We start from the raw sequence: 26804 nt of genomic DNA, 5'->3' as shown, positions 1-26804 counted from the left end.
AGTCTGTTTCTGTCCCGGCCTGAGATGCTGCCTGACCAGCAGACAATGCCATAATGGATGGCCGAGGCCACCACCGAGTTATAGAACGTTTTAAGGAGCGACCCCTGAACCCCAAAAGACCTCACTTTCCTGAGTAGGAAGAGTCGGCTCTGTCCTTTCCTAATAGGGTGTCAGTTTGTAGACCAGTCCAGTTTGTTGTTCAGAAGAACACCTAGGTACTTGTAGGAGGTCACCCTCTCTATGTCCATACCCTGGATGTTAGCCACAGTTAATTCATTATTTAACAAGTACTTTTTTCACACGGGGCCAGGCAGCTTAGAATATTTTCCCCATTAATCAATAAAATGATACATGCATTTTCTGCTTACTTTGGTCATTTCTGTCTATTTACATGTTTCACCTTAAACACGAAAGTGGGGGAAATTATGTTTAAAAACGCTAAGAATTTGAGAGCATTTTGCGCTTTCCTTTTTCATGGCACCGTAAAGTTTTGTGCCGTTGTCAGGACTTCAGTCGATTTAATTAGTATTCTTTATTTTTAACCCAAACAGAGAATTTCATGGTCTTTTGCCTCATACTGCTGCATCTGTGACTGTTGGTAGCCGACCCGTTGACATCAAGTCAACCCATGATCACAAAGGATTACTGGCTTACAGTTTGACTCAACAATAACCCTACTGATTAAAGGATATGTGACCCATAAGAGGTCAAGGTAGCTTTCTTTGAATGTCAGATTGGTCAGCACATGTTCCTTGTCAGCTTAAAGACCTTCACTGCACTTAGCTAAGCACAGTATGCCTTCAACCAACCCATTTATTCTGTATGTGCTCCACAAGATGGAGGAAATTAATGAATATTTAATGTTAATAGTGTGTCCCAGCCTCATGTGCTTTGGGATAAGATAAATAAGATCAAGCAAGATGAATGATTTTACCTCTTTCAATTACAGCATTGTTATCTTAAAATTAAATATAGCATAGCCGCAGATGCTTTACACCTATCACGTCTCGTCCTCTTCCTTCTCCTTCTAATCGCAACCAGTGCTTTCCGTTTGAAATACCTCACATCCAAATGAGCAAGAAAAGGCACCAATGACTACATGTTCACTTGGATAGCAACAAGTGCCAAATATGGACTTGTTTGAGCCGGGCTGCCGTCGTCGTTGTACCCTCGTCCTTGCCTGGACATCAATGCACCATCCTTTGCCCTGCCCTGCAGTAAACGCCACAAACACCATGTGCAGTGTGAAAACAATTTTAAGATGGGGCCATTTAAAACAAATAATTTTTAACCCTATTCTTCCTTAAAATGCATTATGCTTGACTTGAATTTAAGTCCCAAAGCGACCACATGCTTATCATATGAGCGTGTCAGTCATTTGAGTCCGCAATAAAATTAAATTCAGCAATATTGTAGTTAAGAGAATCTGTATTTCATCTTGAAAAATAGTCACAGTAACAAAAATGTCAACAACACATTCGACTCATTTGCTGACATTATTTTTACTCAACCTGCTCTGTTAAACTCAAAGTACAACTGAATAGGTTTAAACACACATTTTTCGGGGGTACGAGTCTTACACTTTCAAAATGCACTGGCAATGTCAATCAATTAGCCATCCTTTTAGGAAATAAAAATGAAAAAAATGCATCCAATATTGTGCCCTTCTTTTGTCCCACATTTTGCCTTTGAGGGTCAGGATTCGTATTATTGAAGGAGGAAACTTGCTAAGTCATTTCATCCAGGGGTAGAGAACTTTGATTCCTCACGAACCATATCCTGCCTGTTTTCGCTCTCACACTCTCCTTCAACCCACCTGATTCAAACGATCAGCTCAACAGACAGCTCTGTTGAAGCCTGAAACAATCATCATCAATTAAATTAAGTGTGTTGGAATCGGGAGAGATCGAAAACAGGCTGGCGACAGCTCTGGAGGAACGGGAGTTCCTTACCCATGATTTGTCCTTTACCTCAGCTCCTTTCTGGCAGTGCAACACAATTGCCATTCCATTGTCAAATCTTTTTTATTAACATTGGGTAAAAGAAGAACCACATTGATTATCTTGACATCATCTGATTCAATGTATGCATGCTTTCTTCACCTTCAGATTGATTGAGTATCCAAAATCTACAGTTTCTGCGGCAATGCAATATTTACGGCATCTCACAGGGTCACACCAGCACATGTGTTGCGAGTTGATTTCAATCTTCCCCTCCTATATTGCCTCTAAATATAAGATTGAGCATGATTAGGCTGGGTGTTGTCCATAAATTTATGGAATAAATGTGAGCAATGTCCCTTTACCCTGAATCATAATTAGATCGCTATTCCTTGCAAGAATTTATCGTCTTCTGTACTGTAAACCTTGTCTTTCTTGCATTACTCATTCATAAATTAATATTTATAGTGTATCACTATAATAAGGTGTGGTCCTTGCTTGGTCTTAACCTGATTTTATCTGCGTTTTTTTTTTCTTTTGTTTTCTTTTTTGGACAGTGTATTTACAGGAAAACTACTATATAACAGCAGCATGAAACACTTTTGCTGAAATGTTTTTTTTTCCACTTCAATTATTACATGGCTATTGCAGGGAGACGTTACTTTGTTAATACCACACTTCTGACCTTTTATACCTCAATCCTTATCATTGTTTTTAATGATCAATTCCAAGTTCTGTTTTGTCACACTCTTGTTCAATGTGTCCATTCTGTGCCTTTCAAGGCCATAGCATATGATTCAGATAATATAAATCATGTACCGCAATACAGTTTTATTGTTGGGAATTTTTTTCAAGGAGACACATTGTACACGTCCCCCCTATAATTTAACCAGACTCAATATGATTTTTTTTTTTCAGATTGTTTCCATGACAACTTTGGCAGCTGTGATGTGTGACTGTACTTTTAGCTCCCAAATTGAAAAAAAAAATATGCGTGAGGTAATCACAAAAGACATAACAATAGCATGGATTACATTTTCCCTTGCAGAGGCATCAACCAGCTGCTAAATTACACTTGTTAATTAGTGTGCAGTTCAGTGTTTGTGGCACATGCGGACACGATCCAACAAGCCTAACGCTTATCTCAACAAAACTGAATAGAAAACTGCTTACCTTTGGGCTCGAGCGTTGTGTTTCAGAAAGTGTATGGGTGTGAAATTTGGTGTAAGTGGGGCAGTTATTATGCTCTCAAATCAATGTTATCAGTTGCATGTTTGCAACGTGTTTTGATGATAGCGACATTTTGAAAATAGGATAAAGATGAAGAAAGTGTCAGGTCCCGTTCAAACCCCGTGTATTGGCTGAGATGTCAAACGGATGCCGTTTTATGGGGAGATATGGGTGTGATTTATGCAGATTGGAACGCCATTGGCACTGGCTGCCATTTAGAATGACTTTTCATTCGTTAACATATTGTATGCATGGTGGTGAGAATAAGATTGGCTGATAGACATATTTCATGAATGGTGATTTGGTGTATATGCTCAACTTTGAGTGCAGCGTAAGCCTAGGGTGCCTAGTGTGCCTAGGCCGCTTGCCTAGGCACACGGGCTAACAATAAGCATCTGCTGTATGTGGCGGCATTGTTGACTCTCAGCAATGGGTATCTGAACACAAACAGTGCATCAACACATGTAGACATAGAAGGATAACAATACGTATGCCAGAATAAACATCTCAACTTGCATTGACGGAGAAAGGGACTTGATCAGGACGCCATTGGACTGAAGAGTAATGTGAAATGAGCAAACGGTGGAGTGTGTCACGATGTTCAAAATTAACTTGGTTTTGAATTTTAACACATTTTCAATAATAAGTTATCGTCATTCAGTTTTAATTAAAGGTCAGATTTTAATTGGTGTGTCCCTTTTGAATTCTGTCTTTAATTTGTCACACCTCTGTAAGTTATGACTGATACTCAGCAGAAAGTTCTGAGGTACACTGCACCAAGGAGGTGACCGCTCTCTGAGTTCTCCTCTGTGGTTGACAGAAAAAGATGTAATCAGCCTTAGTAAAGCAATCGAGGCAGGTCAGAGCTGGGTGAGCCAGAAGCGCCACAGACTTTGTCCGCACTCCTTAAACTTTATGGTGGGCTGGGATGACAGCAAAGCAAAGAGGTCAGAGTCAGGACAGCATCAGTTTTAACTTTTTGTATTCTACATGTAAAGCTTGTGGCAAGTTTTATTTATATATAACAGGGCAAACGGAAACCCTACCATTTTTGACATTATTTTCCACCTTTTGTGTGATCAAGTTTCATATTTGCATCAAATTCAGCCAATGTTTCACATCAGTAAAACACTCATTAAATATTCTTTCAGCTTCTATGAATGAGTGACAATCACCGCCACCAATGTCTTCACGCGTCTTCAACATCACAATCCTCACAAATTCACTGTGCTCAATTATTCTCTGTTTAACTACTGCCTTAAATCGACATCATCTAAAACAGATGAAATACTCAAATGCACTGGATACTCCAATGAGATGCACACAAATTTTATTGCTTTGAATATTTATCTGCTTACTTTTGTTCTTTTCACTTTTGAAGCTGGCCCTCTTTTGCAATAGGATTAAATTCAATGTATGCTGACAGTGAAACCATCACTTTTTGCTGTGAAGAGGCATATTTTAGTTGTTCATATTTATCTATCCCGTGGGCTTTGGAACTGGAGGATGCAGTTCAAGTTCTGTTGCTATGGGTTGTTTCGGAGATACTACTCTCAACCTTGACTACTGTCATGGTACCTTGAGTATGGCACTGACAACCCCCCAACCCTCCCAGCCGACCTCAGATCAGAAGCGGAGGGAACACTGTTCTTCATCACTCTGACAAGTCTGCCTGTGTTTGTGGTTTACTTCTCTGTGTGGTGTGCAACAGAAATATACAGCAGAGTGATAATTGGATTTCCCTTGAGCCATTCAAATTACACCAGTAAAATCTGAAAACATAAAATAAAGATGGGGATTTTTGTTGTTGTTCAATTGGGGTGATCCTCAACAACACACAATGACGCCATAGTCCAAACTGCTCCACTTATTGCGGTTGGTAATGACTTCACACAAAGTAATTTTACTGGAAATGTTTGACTCTATCCGATGCTCAGGTGCCCTGTTAGCAGTCATGGTCTTGACATGCACTGTATGACTTTAGGTCCATTGCTTCAGCATTAACTGCGGGACGAGATGTGACAGATGGCACAATGTCCTGCAAACATGCCAAGGTTTATTTGAACAGCAACTCCAACTTAACGTTTTCAAAGTGTCAAAAGGGATATATTGTTTCACAGTGAGTGACATTCTTCTCTCATGACTTATTGGATGGCTCCAAGAAAAATAATCCTGCACCTGAACTAGGTTTATGGGTCTGGCAGACGTCAATGTCCGCATCCACAGCAGTGACTTCACATTTACAGGATAGCCATCTGCCCTTTGTACTGTTTTTTGCTCTTCCGTTGCTTTTAATGGATGAAGTAGCGGGTAGCTGTAATGACTGTGTGCGGTGTTGAATCCTCAACTGTAAAATGATCGTCCAAGTAATTGGGCTTCAGGTGGCTTTTTCTTTTTTTCGATAGATGGAAGCATATTTGGCACTAAAATATAAAATGACAATGAAAAAGGACATTCAAATGAACAATGAACCCTGCCCTGTAGGGAGGCGGACAGAAACTTCATGCTAGGTGGTATGGGACATTGAAAGTAATGAATCAAATGTGCTGTCTAATATATTCTTTGAGTTTTAGATTAGCATTGTAAAATGCACCGTTAAGATCTGTGTTTTATTGCGTACCTCCTTTTTCTTGTCATGAACACAAAGACTGACCTGAATGCGACATCATGCGGGTCAATTCCATGACTTGGATATTTTGCAGCAGTAAAGCTCAGTATTTTGCAACACTATCTCCTGCTTTATCCAACATTTTCTGGGGCCTGACCTCACTGCAACCAAAACATGAGCTGGATACAATCCTTCAAAATTAGGTAATGCACCATGGACCCATGTTGACCATCCCTCGGGCGCGAAATCAGGGATCAGTTCATTCTGTCCCGTTGTCTGGTCCTTATTACTTAGCTTCTCTAGAGCTGTTTGAGATGAGTGGCTACACCCAGCTCAGAGTGTCTATTCCCAAAGGTAACCGCTAAAATCCGATTAAACCAGTAAGTTGGAAGTGAAAATTTCAACACTGAGCAACATTGCATGACCTTCTGTGGGAGACTTTCAACACCAGGACAAAATTGTAATGTTGGCTACGTCTGCCACTTGTACAGTTATTTTCTACAAAGTAATCAGATTAGAGTGTGCGGTATGGACAGAAATCGATATCTTAATACAGGTCACTTGATATACCAATAACGATGTATTTTCCACTGTAGTATTGGATGAAATCAATGGAAATCTCCTGGGATCCTTTTTCTTTTCATTTATAAAAGACATATTTAATATATATGGCTGTTAGTTATTTAGAAAATTACAGTGTGTCATTGTGGGATGCCCTTCAGAAGCAGAGAACTATGATTGAATTGGAGTGCACCCATGTCTCATTCCCACCCACTATACGCTTGACAAAAGATTGATCACCTTTGTAACACTCAAGAAGCTCCAAAGACCTTTCAAAACAGGCCTCCTTGTGCACATCTGTGAGTTGTTTGAGAGCCCAATTGGCACAAACCTTTGCAAAGCCTCGCTCTTTCACAATTTTTGCAGCACTTCCTTGGCTTACTTTCCTCAAATTCAGCCAGTCTATTTTCATCACTGGTTTTTCATGACAGTTTGTTGCAAAATAAAAGCAAACAGTTTTTCGCAAAAGAAAATCAATATTCCATAAAGTACAATTGCTACTTTTTGGCACTGCCAATGGAAGAGTGTTTGAATTCTGAAGCGTAATTCTCGTAGCGTCACGTCGTGTGAGCTCTCGTAAAATAGGAAATGTTTTTGCAAGACTTGCTACGGGGCGTGAAACTGTAAGAGGTAAATGGGTTCTGTCCACATGGACAATTCACCCTCCGCGGTGACCTGACTTTGGGAGTAAATGAGCACAGATTTAATGCCAAGAAAGATGAATACCAGAAAGATCAACACATGACCGTGGAGCATTATGAACCACACGGATGTGCAAAAAGGTCGAACCGATCCAAAATTATTCCCTGTTCACATACAGTCATGGATGTACTGGGACAAAAACTTGGCTCGGGAATATTCTTTGACTGCCTATCTGTTGCGCCTAAATATAATAGATGACCGCAGGGTGGGGTGGTTGTTGAGGCATATCACTTCGTTGCGGGGACGGTGCGAACGGTAACCGCCTAAATGTAATGAACGGGGGGGCTTCGTATGGCGGACGTCATCCGGCACAAGTTAATTAGGGACACAGGCAGCTGTCACGCGGGTCAACCAGCCTCAAACTAGACTGGCCATTCTGGAAAATCAACACATTATCCTGAAATTGCAGATGGCCAGAAGTGATTACTCTGCAAGGGAAGCTCCCGTAAAAATGCCCTGCTTGTCGAAAAAGCAAAAAAGTGGTCAAATATGTACTGCTGTGTGTACAATGCATAATTAAATATGGGGCAGAATACCTTCAGCTTTTTTCCGAATCAGGTACTTATCACAGGTAACTGACACAACTTGCTACTCATGAATCCCCGCAGCCCCAAGGCCCTGTTACACAGACAGATTTTGAGCGTCTACTGCTTCGATGGAGAAGCTTAGAGTTGTTTGTTTCAATGTGTGAAACCAGAAGGTCAATGGATACATGCTGGACATTATTCTCAGAATATCTAAGGGCAAAAAATTTGATTATTTGGAAATGGCCTTCTATTAGCCTTGATCTCAATCCTGCGGAGCATCTGTTGAAAGAGCAGACACATGCTCTCTGGAGAAAGCAGCCCTCACCTTGAGACAACTAGAGCAGTTTGCTCATGGGGTGGACCAAAATCCGCTGAGAAGTGCAGAAGTCTCATTTAAAGTTGATTGTAACAATTGCCTCAAAGGGTTGTGCAACAAATATAGTTTATGCTTACTGTCATTTTTGGCTAGGTCTGTTTCGTCAGTTTGTTTTTAAAAACAATTCTACTGCGTCATAATTCAAACGCCATGTCTTATTTTCATTGCTTGATTTTCATTAAGTTTTTATGTATTATTACTATTGTCATATTTCCGATTTTTTCTATGACAATGGGATCCCAACCATTTTGTCCAGGTATTAAGGACAGACAAAAAGTACTAGAGGAAGAGACGATGAATATATTAGTCTGTGGTCAACTTATATTTTGCTTATCATTATTCCCCTCCCTTTGCAAGTGAGTGATGCCTGGCCAGAGGGAGGATGTGTAGAGAGAAAAGGTTGATAGTCATGTTCCACTGATAGTACTCCTTTGATGTGGGTTGTTTTTGTTTCTTTGAGGCTCTCTGCTTGGACTCATCCCCTACAGCAGCCTTTTACTGGACAAAAACACTTAAGAGTGAGAGCTGTACTGAGCGTTCTTTCTTGCGGGATCTTCACACTGCGCTGAAGAAGAAGAAATCTATTTCTAAAATGTACACATACAGTGACCATAACATTTTAATTTTTTGATTGACTATGCATACAATTATTGGGCAAGAAAAACAATCAAGGGATAATGCTGTCGTTTGACCAAAATCACATCTGTCAAATGTGTCTCTATATTTTTGTCAATACCTGTATTTCACGTTTCATTCACAAGTGATATACAATTTGTCTGTTCACACAGGTGTGTGTTATTTTTACAAAATATTGATAAATTCAAAGAGTTGAAAATGGCTTGCTGTCTTTGACGATGCAAAGTTAATGACTGAACAAACAGTCCGTTCTTTTGGGGTCTTGAAAAGTGACGATTTTGGATTGCACCCAACGCCATCGATATTTGGCTCTACCTGACGAAAGAAATAGACCTCAGCTGAGCTGATGTTGTTCAGACTGGTCACCTTTGCTATTTGTCCTTTTGAGCTGTATGAGGGAGTGTTCACCTTACATTGTTGGTCTGAGTTAATGCTGGCTAAAATATAGAAACAAAAACACAGCACTGATGAGTTATAATTCATGATGCATCAAAGTCTAAATGGTTTCAACTTTCCTTCTCTAAGAACTTTCCCAGTTGGCTATGGGATTTTTGTTTCCGTCCACCACTATTCCTTCCATCTTTTTCCAACTTGGCTTACTTGACCCACCTTTCTGACGTTTGGCTACCAATGAGACAAATGACAAGCACCTGTGACACAAATTTTACCTTTGTTTCCTTACTTATGTAACCCCATGACTAATAATAGCGTTTCATTGAAACTCATTTGGGACAGATTGCGGTAGACATGTTTCAGTTGAGAAGTCTATTCTATTTTTTTTTCTTTCTTCAAATGAAATCATCATCGGTACACATGAACTCAGTGCAGACGTAAAAGGTGCAGGTGCCTGCTATCACCCTCAGTGTTCTTGGGATGGACAGCTCCCTGCACAACGAAGATAACGTGTGTGGACATAACAGCAAACATGAAAGGTAGTTGCAGAGAGATGGTGTGAACTTTACTACGCAGCAAATAGTTCAATGGGAGGAATGATGTTGCCACTTCACGTTTTAACCTTCGGCCAAACAAGTGATCGCACTTTAGGATAAGTAGACGGGCACAGTTAGATCGGCCTTATTATACTGCCAGCCTTACACCGTGACGTGTTGTTCTCAAGTCATAACGGCCAATGATTTTTACTGCTTCGATGCCTGACCACCCAAAATGTTCCCCATTTTACAGCTCTCCTTTTCACTTTCTTTTTTTCTCTCCGTCTTGCGCCCTCTCACTCTCACTCAACCACTCCTTCCTCATTTTCCTCGCAAGTCCCCATGCCTCAGGCGGTTGTCTTCATTAACCCGGGCTGTAATTATTTTTGTTTTAGTCTCATATTGCTGACATCTCAACTCAGGGGCTCCTCAATCAGGATTAACCCAAACCACAAGAAATCACACTTCACAGCCTTTTTTACAGCAGCCCCTGTTGCCTGCAATTTCAGTCAAATTAAAGGTTTATTTTATTTAACTATTTCTCCCCCCTCACACCTCCACTCAAACACTCCCCGACATGAAAACAAACTCGATTGCTTGCCTTCAATTTGCCCGGTTGCCAGTGGCTGCCCGACGTTTTCTGTTACTCTGCACAAAGTGGTCCTCTGTTCAGATTTGTAACAGCAGCACCAAGTTAACACAGGTGGTACTGGTATGATGGCCTGCTCGTAGAGAAAATTCTTTTTAACTTTCAAAGTAAGCTTTTCTATCATTTAGTAGTTTGCAAGGCCTTCTTCCCATGGCCAAAGGAATCACACACAAACATGGGCAAAATTATTGGTATACCTCTGTTAATGAAAAAAAAAGCCACAGTGGTCTCAGAAATTACTTGAATCTGTAATTCTAAATGGAATTTTAATGAAGTTAATCTATGAACATCAGGCATTGCTTTTGAATTGTGGTTCAACCGAATTATTTAAAAAAAAAAGGACACAGGCCTGGACAAAAAAATGATAGCACCTCCTAGAAAATTTGACTACATATTCGTATACGTTTAACAAAGGTGTGTCCTGATTGGCATCAAAGTTGGAATCAGTCAATTGTCTCATTTAACTCTTTCACTCCCAACGACATTTTTAAATGTCCTTTTAGACTTGGTCTAGAATTGGCTGGTACTGAATGAGTTAAAGGGTGACAAGCAGCCACTGTGCTGTTTGGTGACATGGTGTGAACCACACTGAACGTGGACTAGATAATGCAAAGGAGAGAATTGTCTCAGCAAAGTACAAAGAAAATTATACACGGGCACATTAAAGATAAGACTGTAATCTTGATGTTCTTGTAACTCCAGTTGCACATATCCATCAATTTAAGATCCATGGGACTGTGGCCAACCTTCCTGAATGTGGACGCAGAAGGAAAATTGATCACAAACTAAAGAGACCGATAATACGAATGGTTAGAAAAGAGTCCAGACCAACCTCAAAAGAAATTAAAGGTGTACTCCAAAGTCAAGGTATTTCAGCGTTAGATCATAACATCAGTTGTTGTTTTAGCCAAAGTGGATTTGGATGATCAAAGTGACCACCATTGTAGAAAATAAATCATAGAAACGTGAGACTGAAATTTGCCGAATTGCATGTTGCCAAACCAGTAAAATTCTGAGAAAATGTTCTGTTGATGAGACAAAGTTTATATGATCATCTCCTGCAATTATTACTTTATCTCTAGCTGCAATCTTTATCAACACGCGAGCTGACTGATCCATTACATATAGTTCTTATAGCGTTTAGTTCGGTTGAGACGACCGTTTGAAAGCTGGCCCGCCTCTTCTGGATGCTCAGGTTCAGTTCGCGTGGTATTCCTTGAAACAGTTTTATATACTTTTTGTTGACTTTATTTGCAATTTAACACAAAGAGCTAACATTGGCATTCATATACAGTATCTCCTTGTATCCCACAATTCTACTTTTCTCTTCGTTTCATGTCTGTATATCGTTATTATCGTTGTTGTGTTATCCATTTCATAAGTATTTACCACGATATAACATTTCGGCAATATCACACAGCACAAAAGCAATTTATTTTCGATTTTTGCTGTTCGCACAGGGCTCTGTACTGTCTCCTGCGAATAGTGGAGCTTACCTGCATCCAGTTTTTCTTTCCCTACTTCTAATTAAAAACAAAAAAAATGTTTATGCTCAAATCCATGTTTGTCCTATGTGGATCTCAACACTTTTAAATGGTATTAACATGCACTGATATCTTTTACACACACTCTGTGTTCTTAAAGCTGGTATTCCTTCTTTATCTTGTGGTTCTTAGTCTGGCTTGACTCATCTTCCTGCCCCTGGGGCATCTAGTCTCAACACAGTAGTAATAAACTCTCAGCATTGAGTCAAGCATGTGTGTGCGTGTGCATGGGCAGCAGTAGTCATAGTCCAAGCAGTAGTTGTAAAACTTCATCACATTGAGTAGTCCTTCGGGGGTCCTGGACTCCTCTCACTGTGTGTGGTTTGACCTGCTGTGGCCCTCCAGGCCCCACATGCCCACTTAGATAAACAGGCAGTAAACACAGGCAGTTCAAGCACCACTCTCTTCTGCTCACGGCATATACAAGCTTGGTAGATGAAAGGACGGGTTCCCGACACTATTACCTTCTTCTAACCTTTGCCTCATAATTAAGAGTCCTGCCACCATGCTCATGAAGCTTCTAATAATAGTCAAATACCCAGCTCACCTCACAGACTCACAGCTTGCATGCACACTGGTTTTCCTCTCAAGCCTCCCCCAACCGTCCGCTTTACGAAACAACTAAAACGTGCCGTGCCAGCATGTGGAAATGTGGTTTATATAAGGCCATGAATCTGCTGAGAGTTGCTCTGGAAATCCAAGCCACAGCAATCTTAATGCAGGCCTGAGATATTAGACAGGGGAGGAATTTATTTGCTTATCATGCTCTTACGCTTATCTAAAAACAAGCTGGAATTGATGTGTGCTGTAAGGGCCTTATTGTTAGTATAATATTATGTTTTCTGGTATCACAACCTCATGTTTGTGAGGCCATGGCCTGAAGATTGAATGTTTGGCTCTTGGATTTTCTCAGTGAGTGTAGGCTAAGCTAATGTTGCTTCAACAGAAGCCTTATTGACCACTTTGGTCCAAGTACGATTGCCTGCTGTTACATTTTGGGAATTTTTGGTCTTTGCAGAGAATTCGAGTCTGTAATAATGGATATACCCTATTTGTGACAGTAAATACCCTGAGGAAAGAGAGTTTTCTGAAGCGGACATTTACTTTCCATTCCTGTCTACCGTACCCTGATTTATAACAATTCTGTCTCTCACATTTGTGATTGAGTGTAGATAGAAATTGACATCAGGTTTATGATTTCCAACAAGATGGTCATTTTGGATGTGTTTGCTTTGGTCTTTGTTCTGCTTCACTGTCCATGCATGTCCTCTCCTTATTTGGCTGGTCGGTTGTCTCGTGTCAGTCAGACAGGAATTACAGTAGATTATTAGAGAATTATACCCCAAGTGTCAAAATAGTGCAGTGGTTTGATTGTATAAAATGTCCAGATGAATTGTCCGGCTTTATTCTCCCTGGCACTGGAACATGCACTCTCTTTAAAGTGTGCGTTTCTTTCACAGGAATTCAACAAAGTATGCATTTTCACACGGGCATCTTATTAGGAATTTAAAAATTAGGAAACGATAAAACCAAATGAAAATTGGTTTCCTTACTAACACTGTATACGGATCGAAGGATACATCCTTTCTCCCTCTCTTTTCCTGTCTCTCCCCCATCTGCTCTGCCTTCATTTTTCATTTTCATTTCAACTGCTAATGTCTGCTTGGTTTCCATGTCCCGATCCCCCTATCCTACTCCTCCTTTAATATTGAAATATTGTTGCAATTAACATACGGTTCATTTTGGACTTGCACTTGTATGCTATTTTAGCATGCTCACACAGCATCTGAGCTGAGGAGATTGATGAAAAGGACTTATCGTGTGAGGAAAACAGCCTTCATTATTTTGTGAAATTCTGTGACAAAAATGCGATTTCACTTGAAATAAATGTAAAACATCCATCAGTGGGTAGAGTAACCAACAATTGTACTTGAGTAAGAGTTTGGTTACTTTACAATAATATGACTCAAGTATGAAAGTAGTCCTCCAAATAGTTTTTCAGAGCAAAAATGTACTCAGTGAAAAAACTATTCAAGTATTAATTTGAGTATTTTAAAAATCAGAGCGTGAATGTCAAATAGAATACAAATAACTACATTGAATATCAATATGCAAATATCGATATTGCTGAATTGTATCACTTAAAATAAAATAATAATACATAAAGTATTGAAATCAGGAAAATATTTGTACACAAGACAGACAAGCAATGCATGATAAGCTGTTGTTTATCGTTTTCTGCGACGTTAAAACGAGTCTTACGGGCGCTTAATCACTTGCAAGTTATTTTGACAGGTCTGCAAAAACGTATGTGGTCATGTGACTAGCTGATGCCATTTGAATGGTGACGCGAGTGGTTAGCACCCAAGGAGGAAGTCTCTCTGATGAACCAACACCAAATACTTCACAACAAGCAATTATTGATTGTTGAATACAAGTAGCAAGCGGGATCCAGCTCAGTGTAGCGTGACATGAATGCTCAAGAATAAAACCTATGTTGCATTAAATCATTCCATTTATCCAAAAACGGTTGAGCCATGCTCCATTCAGATTCATGAAGATTGACAAAGCAGTTAACATTTCTCTGCTGTACACATTTATTGTTGTTGAACGTCTCGTGGCTCTGTGGATTGCTTTTCCTTTTTATGCTTTCACAAGGCTTTGGTTGTTACAGACCAACTCATAAAACTTTCCTTTTACTTTAGTGCACTTACATCGTTGTACTTGCACCCCTATGAGGGCCAGCATGTGATGTGTGCATCTGAGTGTTTCTTGTATCCCCAAAACAGAGACAGCAAAGTACATAATTTCTTGTGCATGTTTTTAATACTGCCCCCCCAACCCCCAATAATAATAATACAGCATGTTTCAACTTTGACTACATCCAGTTTTTATTGGTTAGCGCAATTACTCTGTCCACATTATTGAGTAACTGGCTATTTTATAGCTTATTGTATTCTTTTGGGGAAACTCTGTCATAAATTACTCTCTCAGAAATTTTCTTTGAACAGAACCCAGGTCAAGGTTAAAACACAGACACAAATGATTAGAAACGGCTGTCATTCTGATGCACTCTCGACACAATCACACATGACAATATGAGATTTAGCACTATTGTCTTTGCATTCCTATGTGGATTCCATTACACTGTGAGAAGTTTTCACTTGTGGCCTATTGTGGTATCTGTTAGAAAAACAGTTCAACAATCATCTCATCATTTAAATGGCAAATATTAATAGGACCTGGTTTTTATGATTCGTATGCATGTTCTGTGTATACTGAGAAGGCTAAGTGTGACACACTGTGCTCATTGACCACTATTTTTATTTATTTTTTTGCATTAGGAGAAATGTTGAAATCCTTCATTTGTATTAACATGGCTGCATTCAATTTTTGAATCTTGATAAAATACACAGAAGCAGCTCCAGTTAATGACGGACATCAAAGCGTTAAACTACCCCCTAGTCCATTATGATAAACCGAAAGAACTGAACTTGAACTGTAGTGAAAGCCCATGAGCCAGCTGAAGGATAGCCACGATAAGGACTTTTCAAGGTAACGATGCAAAACTCTGTCTGTCTGTCGGAATTCAGCAGCAGAAGCAAAAGTCTGTTTATTTTAATGAGCTCAGAGGTATCTCCTCCATTTCCCTTATATTACACTGGAGCTGATTTCGAAGTTCACACAGTGCACTTTATATCTATGATGGATGTGGTAATGATACATTAATGCAATCAGGCCCTTGTCTGTTTTGTCTCTCATTAAGAAGACCGGGTATCTTGCTGACAAGAGCCAGGTCATGACTTTAGTTTTACATTAGTGTGACATGAACTGAGAAAGACAACAACAGAGTATTTTTGTGGTCCTAGCCAAAAAGGAAAAAAAAAGACCATGAGGACATAAGTAAGATAACAGCTCATCCAGTATACTCCAAATCCATGCTGCTTGTTTCATTTGGGGCACAGGAAGCAGCCGTGTTCACTTTGCATTTTTTTTTAAACACAGAGAGTGATTGTTGATTTATGAAGGCTTGGAATTGGCTATAAAATGGGATATGTGATAATTATGGTACTTCTTATCAGTATCGGCTGAGCTGCTTTACTGCCTCTTCAAACCCCTCATGTGGCCTCACAACTGGTCACCATTTCCTGGAAAATAATATTTCTCATGCATTTCATATTTTGCATGAGTATGCGTTTCAAATCATTCTAGAATTTGTCGTGGGAATTAATCAATTCAATACAAAATACTGAACTACAATGATGCATCTCTCCTTTATTTTCATCAGTGAATTCCCATAGTTTTGTAGATTTGTTATTTTTTTCCATTTTGGTATTCATCATCATATTGTATTGCTTTTTCCCACATTTTGTAAATCTTTGCTATTTTACCCAGCACATAATTTGTTTTGGAATTTATATCTGATATTTTTACCATCTGTGATTTCTTATTTCACCGATAACATAGCTAGACTAACACTTGATGAGAGCCACTCGAAAAAGTTGTTCACACGCACACAAGCTCATGCACACGCATGCGCGTACAAACAGGGACAGTTTACTGCATTATCTCGTCTTGCTCTATGTAATGTAACTACTTCGCTGTACGTAACAGCATGTACTGATTATGGTAATCTCATAAATCATACAGATACCGGCCCATTAACTTTCCCATATTCTCTGTTTTAGATAGTCCATCTGTTTATTTTCACTATCACTGCATTTGCTTCTTTTCTACTATCTAAATGTATATGTCTCTCCTATGTCATAAATTGACTCACTTTTGTATTTTTTTTTCTTTTTTAATGACGCCCTCACTGGTTGAAGTACATGTACATCTTAATCATTGCCGCGACTACCCTTACCAAACAATGTGGTGCACGCACGCACAAACGCACAAAACTACTGGTCGGACTTTTGTTCGCCTTCCTGAGTCTCCGGCTCCTTCGACAGCATTGCCCTCATGTCGCAGCCCCACACGGAAAGAGCAAAACAATGATTTTGAGTAGTAGTTAGTTAATGTACGTATTATTTTATCGTAGAGTTTAATATTTGGCTGTTTTTATCCCTCTCTCTTCATCTTCTCACGGTAAATGAAAATAGAAACACTACCATATTTTGACAAAGATGTATGTCTGCCTTTTTTTTTATTTGAACATACTGTTCCTTACATCCACCCACACACAGCTGAGTCATTTGTGTGCAGTGCCAGCAGCTCCTGGTCTGTCATGTGCATACAATGCACATAAACACACACACACATTTATAGTTACCGACACTCACACCGGCTCAAACCAGCGGAACACCTGTCGAAGTGCATGGCTCGCTCCAGGACACCTTCAAGTTATGAGCTCATCGGAAAAGCAATTAAAGGCAGCATAGGCCCTGCACGCTTGCGTAATGTTTTGTTTTGCTACTTGGCTTCGAAATTAACTAAACCTGTCAGAAGTCATCTAACTGACGTGAGCTGGGTTATATTTATTTATTTTCAGTTGGAGTAGCTGGTCCCAGCACTGCCTCATGTCCAATAATGAACCAATTCTGAGGGGGCGATTAGCTGGCTAAAACACGTATACTCCCCACTCTTCTTGATGAGCGGGTGAGGGCGGGGTGGGGGGGCATGTCTTTTTTTTTTTGCCTGTCTGAAACGCTGATGGTTGGGTCATGGCCCTGTAGTTTTGATGTTGTGGCCTATTTAGGTTTGGGCCCTCTTTAACCTGTGACTTTTGTCCCCTCTGGGGAATTTGATGCTGTACACAGACTTTGCATTGTAACATAGTACACACTATATGATATAAATACATAACAAGAATATATGCCTTATAGAGGGTTGATATGAATGAAGTATTTTAGGAGTCAAGAAGAAATAAGACTATGAGAATATGCATAACATTTTGTCGAAGGGGCCTCACATTAGTCCGGTCTCATGATTCAACATGGACTCAGCCTGGGAGCAGCCTGATGTCAGTTAGCTGTAAAACAACACCAAGCAACCCCACACTCTCTTTTAAGTCTACTGGTCTTAAGCCTTTGGAGAGGAAAAAAAATCACCTTTGACATTAATAGGTCCATTGTGGGTGAGTCAAGGTAAGTGTGTCCTCATATGTCTGCACATACACAGCGCAGTTCACTCGTGTTTTCTCGAGGAATAATTTATGAAGTAAGAAAAACACATCTGTTATCATTGTCATCACTTTCTGTAATTACCCATATGCCGACCTGTTAGAGCAGAGAAAACAACAGTTAGCGTCCTGCTGAGGTTGCCCCCTAAGCATGTCAGGCTGTTCCATGATGCTGCCTTCTTCAAAGGAAGTGTCGTTCTGGGGCTGCTGTCTCTACACAATGATGGAACGAGAACAGTTGTGTTAATAGCCTGGGTCTTAAAAGGCCTAAAAGGCAGGTCTACACGTATTGTGTCTCTGTGTTACTGTGAAATTAGTACAGAGATAATTGTTCGCGCTTTAAGAAAAAGAAAACGATTCCATTAAACATGCATGGGCACATTTTCAGTTGATAAAACATTGTGTATAAAGGGAGTTTTTTGTTTGTTTTTAAATGTGAACTAGTAACACACCATACATGTTGATGTGCACTCATTTACATTAGATGAACATTTTGTGCATGACATTCATCAACAATCCTAGTTGTTATTCATCCAAAAGGTCTGGCCACTTGCCCAACACCACTTTAACTTTCTTTGGTCATTGAGAAATGGTTCCTGTGGCACGACTTTCCTCTCAGTACTTAATCCCCAACTGCTCCCTGACATTAAAACAGCAACAACAAACGTGTTATTTGCATCACTGAATTCACTTTGTGCAATTTGTCAATTCTAACACAGTTTGAAGCCAATTTTATGCCACTTTTTACAACCTAGCATCCGTGCGCCTTCCAAAAACAGCTTATTTCAATTCCAACTGTTGCAATTGGTCCTTGTGATGGTGAAATCCATTTGGCTCAAGAGAAACTACCTCAGGGCATGTAACAGCATGGAGGATGTATTTGTAACTTCTTTTCTATATCAGTAAGCAACTTTAGATATGTAGTGAAAAATCAGTGAAGCCTCTACTTATATCATGACACTGAAATACACTTGAAAAAAAAGTGAGTGTGAATTGTTTGGAAATTCTTGGAATTGTGAGAATCAGCTGTGTGTGGTGAAAAAGACGGAGGACACTGTCCTCAAACCTTATTCCAATTGCAGTATAGTGGAAGGGGTATCATGGGACTGTACCGCTACTTCAGGACCGGGACCAATTGCTGTTGTTGCCAGCAAAAATGCATTTTCAAGTTTAATTTAAGACCGCCTGCCAATTGAAAATGAAGAAAATTTGGATGATTCAATGACCCAAAGGAGTGAAGTAATGCAACGACTGAATGGTGTGGGTAGACACCATTCAGTCGTTGCATTACTTCACTTCACTTCAGAAAATGCATTTTCTGAAGTGGTACAGTCAGCGAGTCCTGGTCTCATCCCAATATAAGTAAATGCTGTGACATGAACTCCACAGCAGGAATCCCTACGAATGTTTGCTGAACTGTAACCGTATGAAGGACGACATTTTTTTTTTAAATGTAAAAGGTTCACATATTTTTTTGCCAAACTGCACTGCTGCATTTTTAACATAGCGTGCTCTTTAATATGGCATTTTGTCTATTGTTGTGACTTACATATAGATCCCATTTAATGCCTACAATATTTTTTTATAGAAATGGAGGTCATTTAAATGTGTTTCCATACTTTTTCTTGCATCTGCAGCTGTATTCTATTTTTGTTATGGTGTCTTGACAGCAGATAAACCTCTTTGGTTGCGATAATAGTACATATGATGCATATTTTCTGTGCTCATTTATCTCTGTAATAATAAATCAAATAGGTTGGTTGATGGCATTGATGTTGACTTGTGGTGTGAGTCAGGATTGTGCTTTATCCCGTCGAGTTTTCACCCAAGCCCTAGATTTCGAGTCAATTACCCAATACATCTTCACTATGCAGCTCATTCATTGCCTTTTGGGATCTTTCTTGCTCACGCTGTTCTGGTCGATGATGAAACTAGTAGAAGTTGGCTTCTAGCACTACACCTAAAGCCAAGTCTTATTAGGCAGCCGCATTGTGGTGTAGCAGTTCAAGCCACAGGGCTGAGATTATGATTCCTATTTAGGAAAAGGCGAGAGTGGATGCATGGTGACAAAAGACTGAAGGTGGAAAAAGTAGTGCAAAATGGAGGATGACAGCAATCTGGATGGTGAAGTGAGAGATTGTAATGGTAATGTGATGTGGAGGTTGTGGTACAAGGAAAGGAGGGGTGGATGATGGATGGGAGAACACAAGGGTGGGTTATGGAATAGATTTGAATTAGGGACGGGTGCCAGAAAAGCTGTTGTTAAGGACACAAGACATTTGAGAGGTGCGAGGGGAAACATTTCAAGAGAACTGATGAAACAATAAACGAAGGATTCTTAGTTTGACTTGAGGAAAACATTTAGCTTTTTTGGGGGGGTCAATACATCTCCATTGAACACCATGAGGATTAAACCGTTTCCACTGGCAAACAATTATTTGACACACACACCCCCTCCCCAAAAATGACCAAATTTTGTACCCATCTAGTTGTATTGTATAACACAATCAATACACACACATTGATTTCAGTCAATCACACCTTTTGCGCCGTTGGTAAATACAAATGGCATCACAAAAGACTGAACATTGTAAAAGTGAAGCCAATTAGAGCCTTTTATTTACATTGTTTCACATGAATGTGCTGAAATATGAAAGTGTTCTCGTGTCGTGCATCCGCATCTGTGTGTGTGTGTGTGTGTGTGTGTGTGTGTGTGTGTGTGTGTGTGTGTGTGTGTGTGCGTGCGTGCGTGTGTTTGATTGTCACATCTGCAAGACGGCAAACAATCAGGCTTCTACAGTCTGGCACGCATGCACGCACACAGCCGCGCACATGCATGCACTCACACTGATTCCCCTTTGCCTTGGGGCCTGAAACAGCAGATTGGGGTCTTGTCCAAAGTACCATTAAATTTCTTGAAAGTCTTGCTGCGAGAGCTAAAACATCCTCCTGTCGTCATGCTGGGGACATTCCACGGCACGCCAGAGAGCCTGCACTAATCCTGCCGGCATGGGAATCATTATTGATAGGATCCTAACGCATTACCTCAGGGTTCGCTTATTGTTGGTCAAGATTATTATTTAAGAGTAAACCAAAACACAGCCAAAGTCTCAAGTTTCATAGAAATTTATCAGAAGAAAATGTTATTATTGGCTTAGAGTGCTTACCTCTTTGAACAGTGCATTTGGAGGAAAAATAGTCCTTGCTGCTCTCCTCTCCAATAAACAGCTTTATATGCTCAAGATATGTAGGTCACACTGAGAACTGTGAGACTCGAACAAGAGTCGTCCACCTCTGCTCATGATGTCATTAATTTCACTGAATCAAATTATTTCGTGTCACTTGAGCACTTTAGTGGGAATTGAATCCATTGAAATTGATTTTCTTCTGCTTTCTATGTGTCCAGGTGCAGTTCTCTTGGCCAGTGTCCAGGGTATATCGATCAACGTGGACCCGATCATTTGTACGTGGCTTCTGCATCAGCCTCATAGAGGGAGCAGCAGGCAACAGCAACAGGTGTGAGATGCCTCTTTTAGTTTTGTGGGCAAGAAAGCATCTTTTCCATCTTCATTTGTGTTGAAAAAATGCTGTTGCACTCCCTCTAGTGTGAGCAAATGTGGGATTGGGACCGTTTTTCTTTTTAGGCCTTGTATTATTTTTCATGTTAATGGCTTGCATGAACCCTTAATTTGAGGACACACGACACTTATTAATTTTGCCGAGCAGCTCTTTTGTTAGAATAAGGTTAGTAAGATTAACATTGTTTACTCTAGCATTTGGTAGATAGATGACATGGACCCGGGAAAAGTAGCACATGGACTGGAATTCAAGATTCAAGGTCTTCATTTGTCAAATGCACAGTAAAAACAACAGTAACACTGAGGAATGCAGTTCTTATTTTGTTTGTCTCCCTCCACTGAGACACGCCTCAATTCCCTTGAAGTTGGGACGGCATAAACAACTTAAATACTTACATGACTTGCACATTCTTTTTAATGTTTATATGACTGAATTCACTGCAATGACATTTAATGTTCTGATTCACTTGGGTTTTTGCAAATAGTCAGTCATTTTGAATTTGATGCCTGTAATAAGTTCCAAAAAGCTGGGACAAGGACATGCCGACTGTTTTCCATCACCTTTCATTTTCACAACGTTGCTGCTTGATGGTTCAAAGTACAACTTTGATTGCTCAACAATATGCAGTCTCAATTGTTGTGTTTTGTCCTTTATAATGTGCCACACATCTTCGAGAGCAGACAGGTTTCCTCTTTTCACTTGTCATTAACTTTAAAAATAATGGACTTCTAAGGTCAAAGTGAAAAGTGCAATGCAGTTGTCACTTTAAAATTTCACTTTGACATGATCTTATGCACTTATGTTGTTGATTATTCTTCGGGCCGCCGCACACCAACCGATGAGGCGGAATTCCACTCGACACTCACCTAGTGTGCAGGGTTCTGCCACAAAATTTCCTGAGTGGCAATTGCACAATGTGGTGATGTCGCAAATTATAGCCAAACTTATACACGGAAGCTTTCACAGAGGCGAAAAATCGCTTTGCGGGTTATAAGCAAATGAGACACAGCCGTTCACCAAACCCCGCCTTGTAATTGAAATGCAATCTACGAAGTACACATTAGGCTTCACACGATCAGGCCTTTTGGGTCTGATCAGTGGCCAATGAGTTTGACTGATTGATCAGAAAATGGAACAATATGTTTATTTACCCAATTTGTATATTTATCTACCGCTAAAGGGAAAATGCATTGTAAAAAAATTGATATTATGCCCCCGCCTCCCAAAAAATTGACACACATATGAAATGTAACGCTTACATGTTCACAATATCTCCTTCTTTGACATTAATGAAGGGAAAAAAAACAATGCTAGTCATTCAGGTGGACGATGCTTTTGCGAAAACTATTGCTAGATTGGTTCAGTAGCTGTAAACTAGTCCATCCACTTACTTACCAACTACGCCAAGTAGCCTACACCTGCTCCTTTTTGTCTCGTATTGGAAGCTGACTGTGTTGTACAAGTCTTGGTGCTCACAGACCGCAATTATAATTTGTGTCCGACATTGTTTGTGCACTGTATGTGACGTAGAAAGCACATTCTCAAAGCTGTTTGACTGCAGTGTCGCTGTATAGATTTGTCCCTATCTATCCAAACTCCATTGACTTTCAGACATGACCGCAGTAGATCTCATATCGTCATGTGGCAAATGTTTCGCGCATCTGTCATCAACTGAGCTATTTCTAAGTTGGTTCAAACAACACATCTGCCTGCTGGTTGCATCTGTGATTGGTTGAATGGATGTAGCCAGGAGCTCACTAAACTTATGCTGAGCGATGAAAGCTACCATGAATTAAACATATGTTAAAATTCAATACATATCGCACATACTATAGGGGTAGTTCTTCTTTACATAAATCAAATGCTTTGGGGACTTTTTACCATTCAAAAAACAAAACAAACAAAAAAAACCCTCAAACGACATGGATGCTATTACTTTGTGAGTGGATGGTCGAGGACGTCAAGGTGCGTCCCAGCGTAAAGGCTTTCCACTTACACAACATGCGTCAAAACCCAAAAATAAATTTTCCCTTGGACTCACATATCCATATCCACAATGGCATTACAGAACGACCCTGGAGTGAATGAGGTTGTTATTGCTGTAATGTATTATTTGCAGATGTAATCAATATCATTGAAAGATTGCACAAATTATGACATAACCGTGTGATCACCGATTTTGCATAAAATCCCAAATCTTTCAAAACAGTCGCTCACATCGTTGCAAAGTCACGTACACACGATGTCTTTAATAATACATCCCGCGGTGTGCAGCGACTCTTACAGCACCAATGCAATAACCTTTTGTCCATATCTTTTAGGTTCATTTTGTTCCTAATTTAAGTGACACCACCTTTCAGTAACTTTCTGGAAATCTGAGATAGCGGCTAACCTCCTAAATTCCGTTGCAGAATCAAGGTCCAGGTCCAGTTCCCTTGGCAAAGCGGAGAGAGGATGAGGTATCGGTAGGCAGCACACCATTGGTCAAGCAGCCCTCCAATCAAGCTTCTGACTATGCAAGCAGCCCTGTCAAAACCAAGACTGTCACAGGTAATCTTACTAATCACCAAATATACCGTAGTGTATTTTTAGTTGTGACTACTGTATTGTATGACCATTAGACCGTGTTGTCTTGCAATTGCCATGTTTGTCACGCATGCCATGATGAGCAACAGCGATAACGGACCCTTACATGAATGAAACAATCAGAAAGTAGATACAAGACTGAATTTGTGAAAAGGAAATCAATTCCAACCTTAGTGGGGGACCCGTCACAGGGAGGCAGGGACGAACTTTTGGAGCATATAAAACCATCACTATCGTAGCTCGCATAAACCATTTTTTATATGCTGCTCCTGGTGCTCCAGATTCTTTGAACATAAACATAAAACAGTAATAATTTGACAGAATTATGCTCCAGATTCCCTTTCTTTCTGTGCCTTTCACTCCATTTTGTTGGTGCTCAGGAATTAAAGACGAAACAATATAGAGCATATCAGCGTGTGGAGTAAAAGGAACTGGTATGAGATATCTGAATATTAGGTAGGACTGGACTTGCCCCTACTACAGAAGTCTCCATCTGAAATTTTCAAGAGCATCTTAAATTTTCAAGAGCTCTAAGGCGGCAATTGCTTACAGTAATGTGACACAACGGATGCCAACAGCCATTGTGGAGGAAAAATGTGGAATTCTAAATTAGCACTCAACATAACTTAATGCCATGAAAACGTGACACCGCATTTGAAACGCATTATGGCAAGACAAGACTTATTTTGAAATATATTGTTACATACGATTCAACGATTTGCGGTGGTGATGGGAGCATGATGCTTATGTGTTAAATAAAATAGTGGTGTAAAAAAGGTGCACATGGCTGTTTCAGGCCCTATTTTGTGCATGCACTCTCTTTAAAAACAAGCAACAGGTCTGTTCTTGGAATTTCTTAGATTGGCCCCAAAAACCAGGTAAATCAGACAGATGGCCAATTGTATTTGGAATAAACATAATAAATCAGGATGTCTCACAACATTTGTAGTGGCTGCATACCCTGGCTCCAACTGGCCATGCGTGGAACTTAAGATGTATCGAGAGTATGATGCTGTTTTGGTAACACATTCTGCAGAGCTACATTTGTACATTGTAATCAAGGGGGACTTTCCTCCAGGCTTTTAACGGCTGCCCGTTAATGTGCAAGCAAATATACGTAGACACACACATCCCGCTCACTGCAGATCATTTCCCCTGAAAGCGCTCAGGGCGAGGTGATATCATGATGTAGTGTTCTTGCTGCCCGGCTCAAATCTCAGAACCAATAATCTCTGCATTTGGCAGGCAAATATGTCACTCTGTCTTTCTTCCGCTCGGGTTTAAGTGGTTGCACGTTAAATATACATGTACATGTTAAAAATACTACTGAGTTGTGGAAGAAGCATGGCTGATTTAAACTGAGGGCTCTGTCATGTGGGACACGGGCTTTGCACAACAGCTCAACCCGTATTTTTTTTGTGCAACTACCACTCAGGAAAAGGTGCTTATAAATAAAATGTATTATATTATATTATATTATATTATATTATATTATATTATATTATATTATATTATATTATATTATATTATATTATATTATAGGGTGTTTTCATATTACGTTATCCCCCTCACACTTTTTATGTCAGTGTGCAGTCCATTACAATTTTTTGTTGTAGCTGTTTTTTTTTTTTAATATGTCAGAATATTGTTTCTTTACCAGTCCTGACCATCGCACTGGTATGAACAGTGCTTTAAGAGGGAAAAAGTAGATGGTGGGATGCCACTTATTCGACTGTTGCCAGGTGAACTAAGAGGTGAAAACGTGTGTGTGTGTGTGTGTGTGTATATATATATTAGAGCTGTCAGTTTAGTGCGTTTTTATTGGCATTAATTTAAATGAATTTTAACGGGATTCAAATTTTTCTCGCGAGATTAACGCGGCACACGTCACAAGCGGATGTTACGTTGCTCTATAAATACACCAGAAACAAAACAACAAGCGCGCTGCAGAAATCCACGCCCATGTCTGTTTTGCCAGCCACGGCAGCGCGAGACACCGAAAACGGATACTTAAAGAGTTTATGAGTGGAAAGTTTACTTTTAAAAAGTTGCCATATTGCTCCACTGACAAGACCAAAGTTATCTGTTCTTCTCTCTCTCTCTGTATTATACAGGTATACGATGTATGCCACTGACGCGATTGTTACTTGTTTGGAACTATTTTGTGTGGAAGGTTACAGTGTTCTCATGTAAATAGAGCGGGTGGAGCTTCTCTGTGTTCGTCTGACAGTGACGGTGCGCTACAGTGGTAGCGACCTAGCGAAAGTAAAATGTGTCCAGTGTTGTCATCGAACCAAGTGTAGTCATTCACAATGAGGTCTACACAAAAGAGAGAGACTTCCGCGCAAGAAGGACCAATACAATCAAAATAGCCTGACTGTGTTAGGGGGGGTGACCCCCCCCCCCCTTCCAGAATGGTTTGCCCCTGCAGCACGGGGGAAGTGCGTGTGCTTGTTTGTACGGCCGGCAGTTTCCAATACGGCGGCACATAATGAACACTGGTGTCCGGTGTCTCGTTATTCTTCAGCAAACATACAGAAACAGACTGCTGTGTTTAAAGCAAACTTGAGAAAAATGAAGTATGCAACCATCGTTTAAATCCACTATAGGCTGAGTACTAGTGTGCCTTAGATGTGCACATTACAACGTTATATTGCTCTGTTTTGATTTCATAAAAAAAGCTGTTAAAGCAGCTATTGTGTGACAAAATATTTATTTCACCGTTATTGATGGACATTAATATTGTGTGAGAGATTATGTGTATTCAAATGCACCAAGTGAAAAATGTTAATGTAAAATTGAAAATCGAAATTATT

The 26804-nt window shown here is 40.0% G+C and overlaps 1 protein-coding gene across 4 annotated transcripts in view; it reads left to right on the top strand.

Annotated features, from left to right (window-relative positions):
* Nucleotides 1-26804, top strand: part of LOC127601436 (intermembrane lipid transfer protein VPS13B-like) — a 344543-nt gene that overhangs the window by 114395 nt on the left and 203344 nt on the right. For all 4 annotated transcript variants that reach the window (XM_052066676.1, XM_052066675.1, XM_052066677.1 and 1 more), the window contains 2 exons: nucleotides 21230-21339; nucleotides 23814-23952. In XM_052066676.1, the coding sequence (XP_051922636.1) occupies nucleotides 21230-21339; nucleotides 23814-23952 (249 nt within the window). The remainder of the gene's footprint in view (nucleotides 1-21229; nucleotides 21340-23813; nucleotides 23953-26804) is intronic.

This window comes from Hippocampus zosterae, chromosome 5 (assembly GCF_025434085.1).
Source record: "Hippocampus zosterae strain Florida chromosome 5, ASM2543408v3, whole genome shotgun sequence".
In the NCBI taxonomy this organism is placed as follows: Eukaryota; Metazoa; Chordata; class Actinopteri; order Syngnathiformes; family Syngnathidae; genus Hippocampus; species Hippocampus zosterae.
Note: the sequence above shows the minus strand (reverse complement) of the source record. Positions and strands in the feature narration are given on the sequence as shown.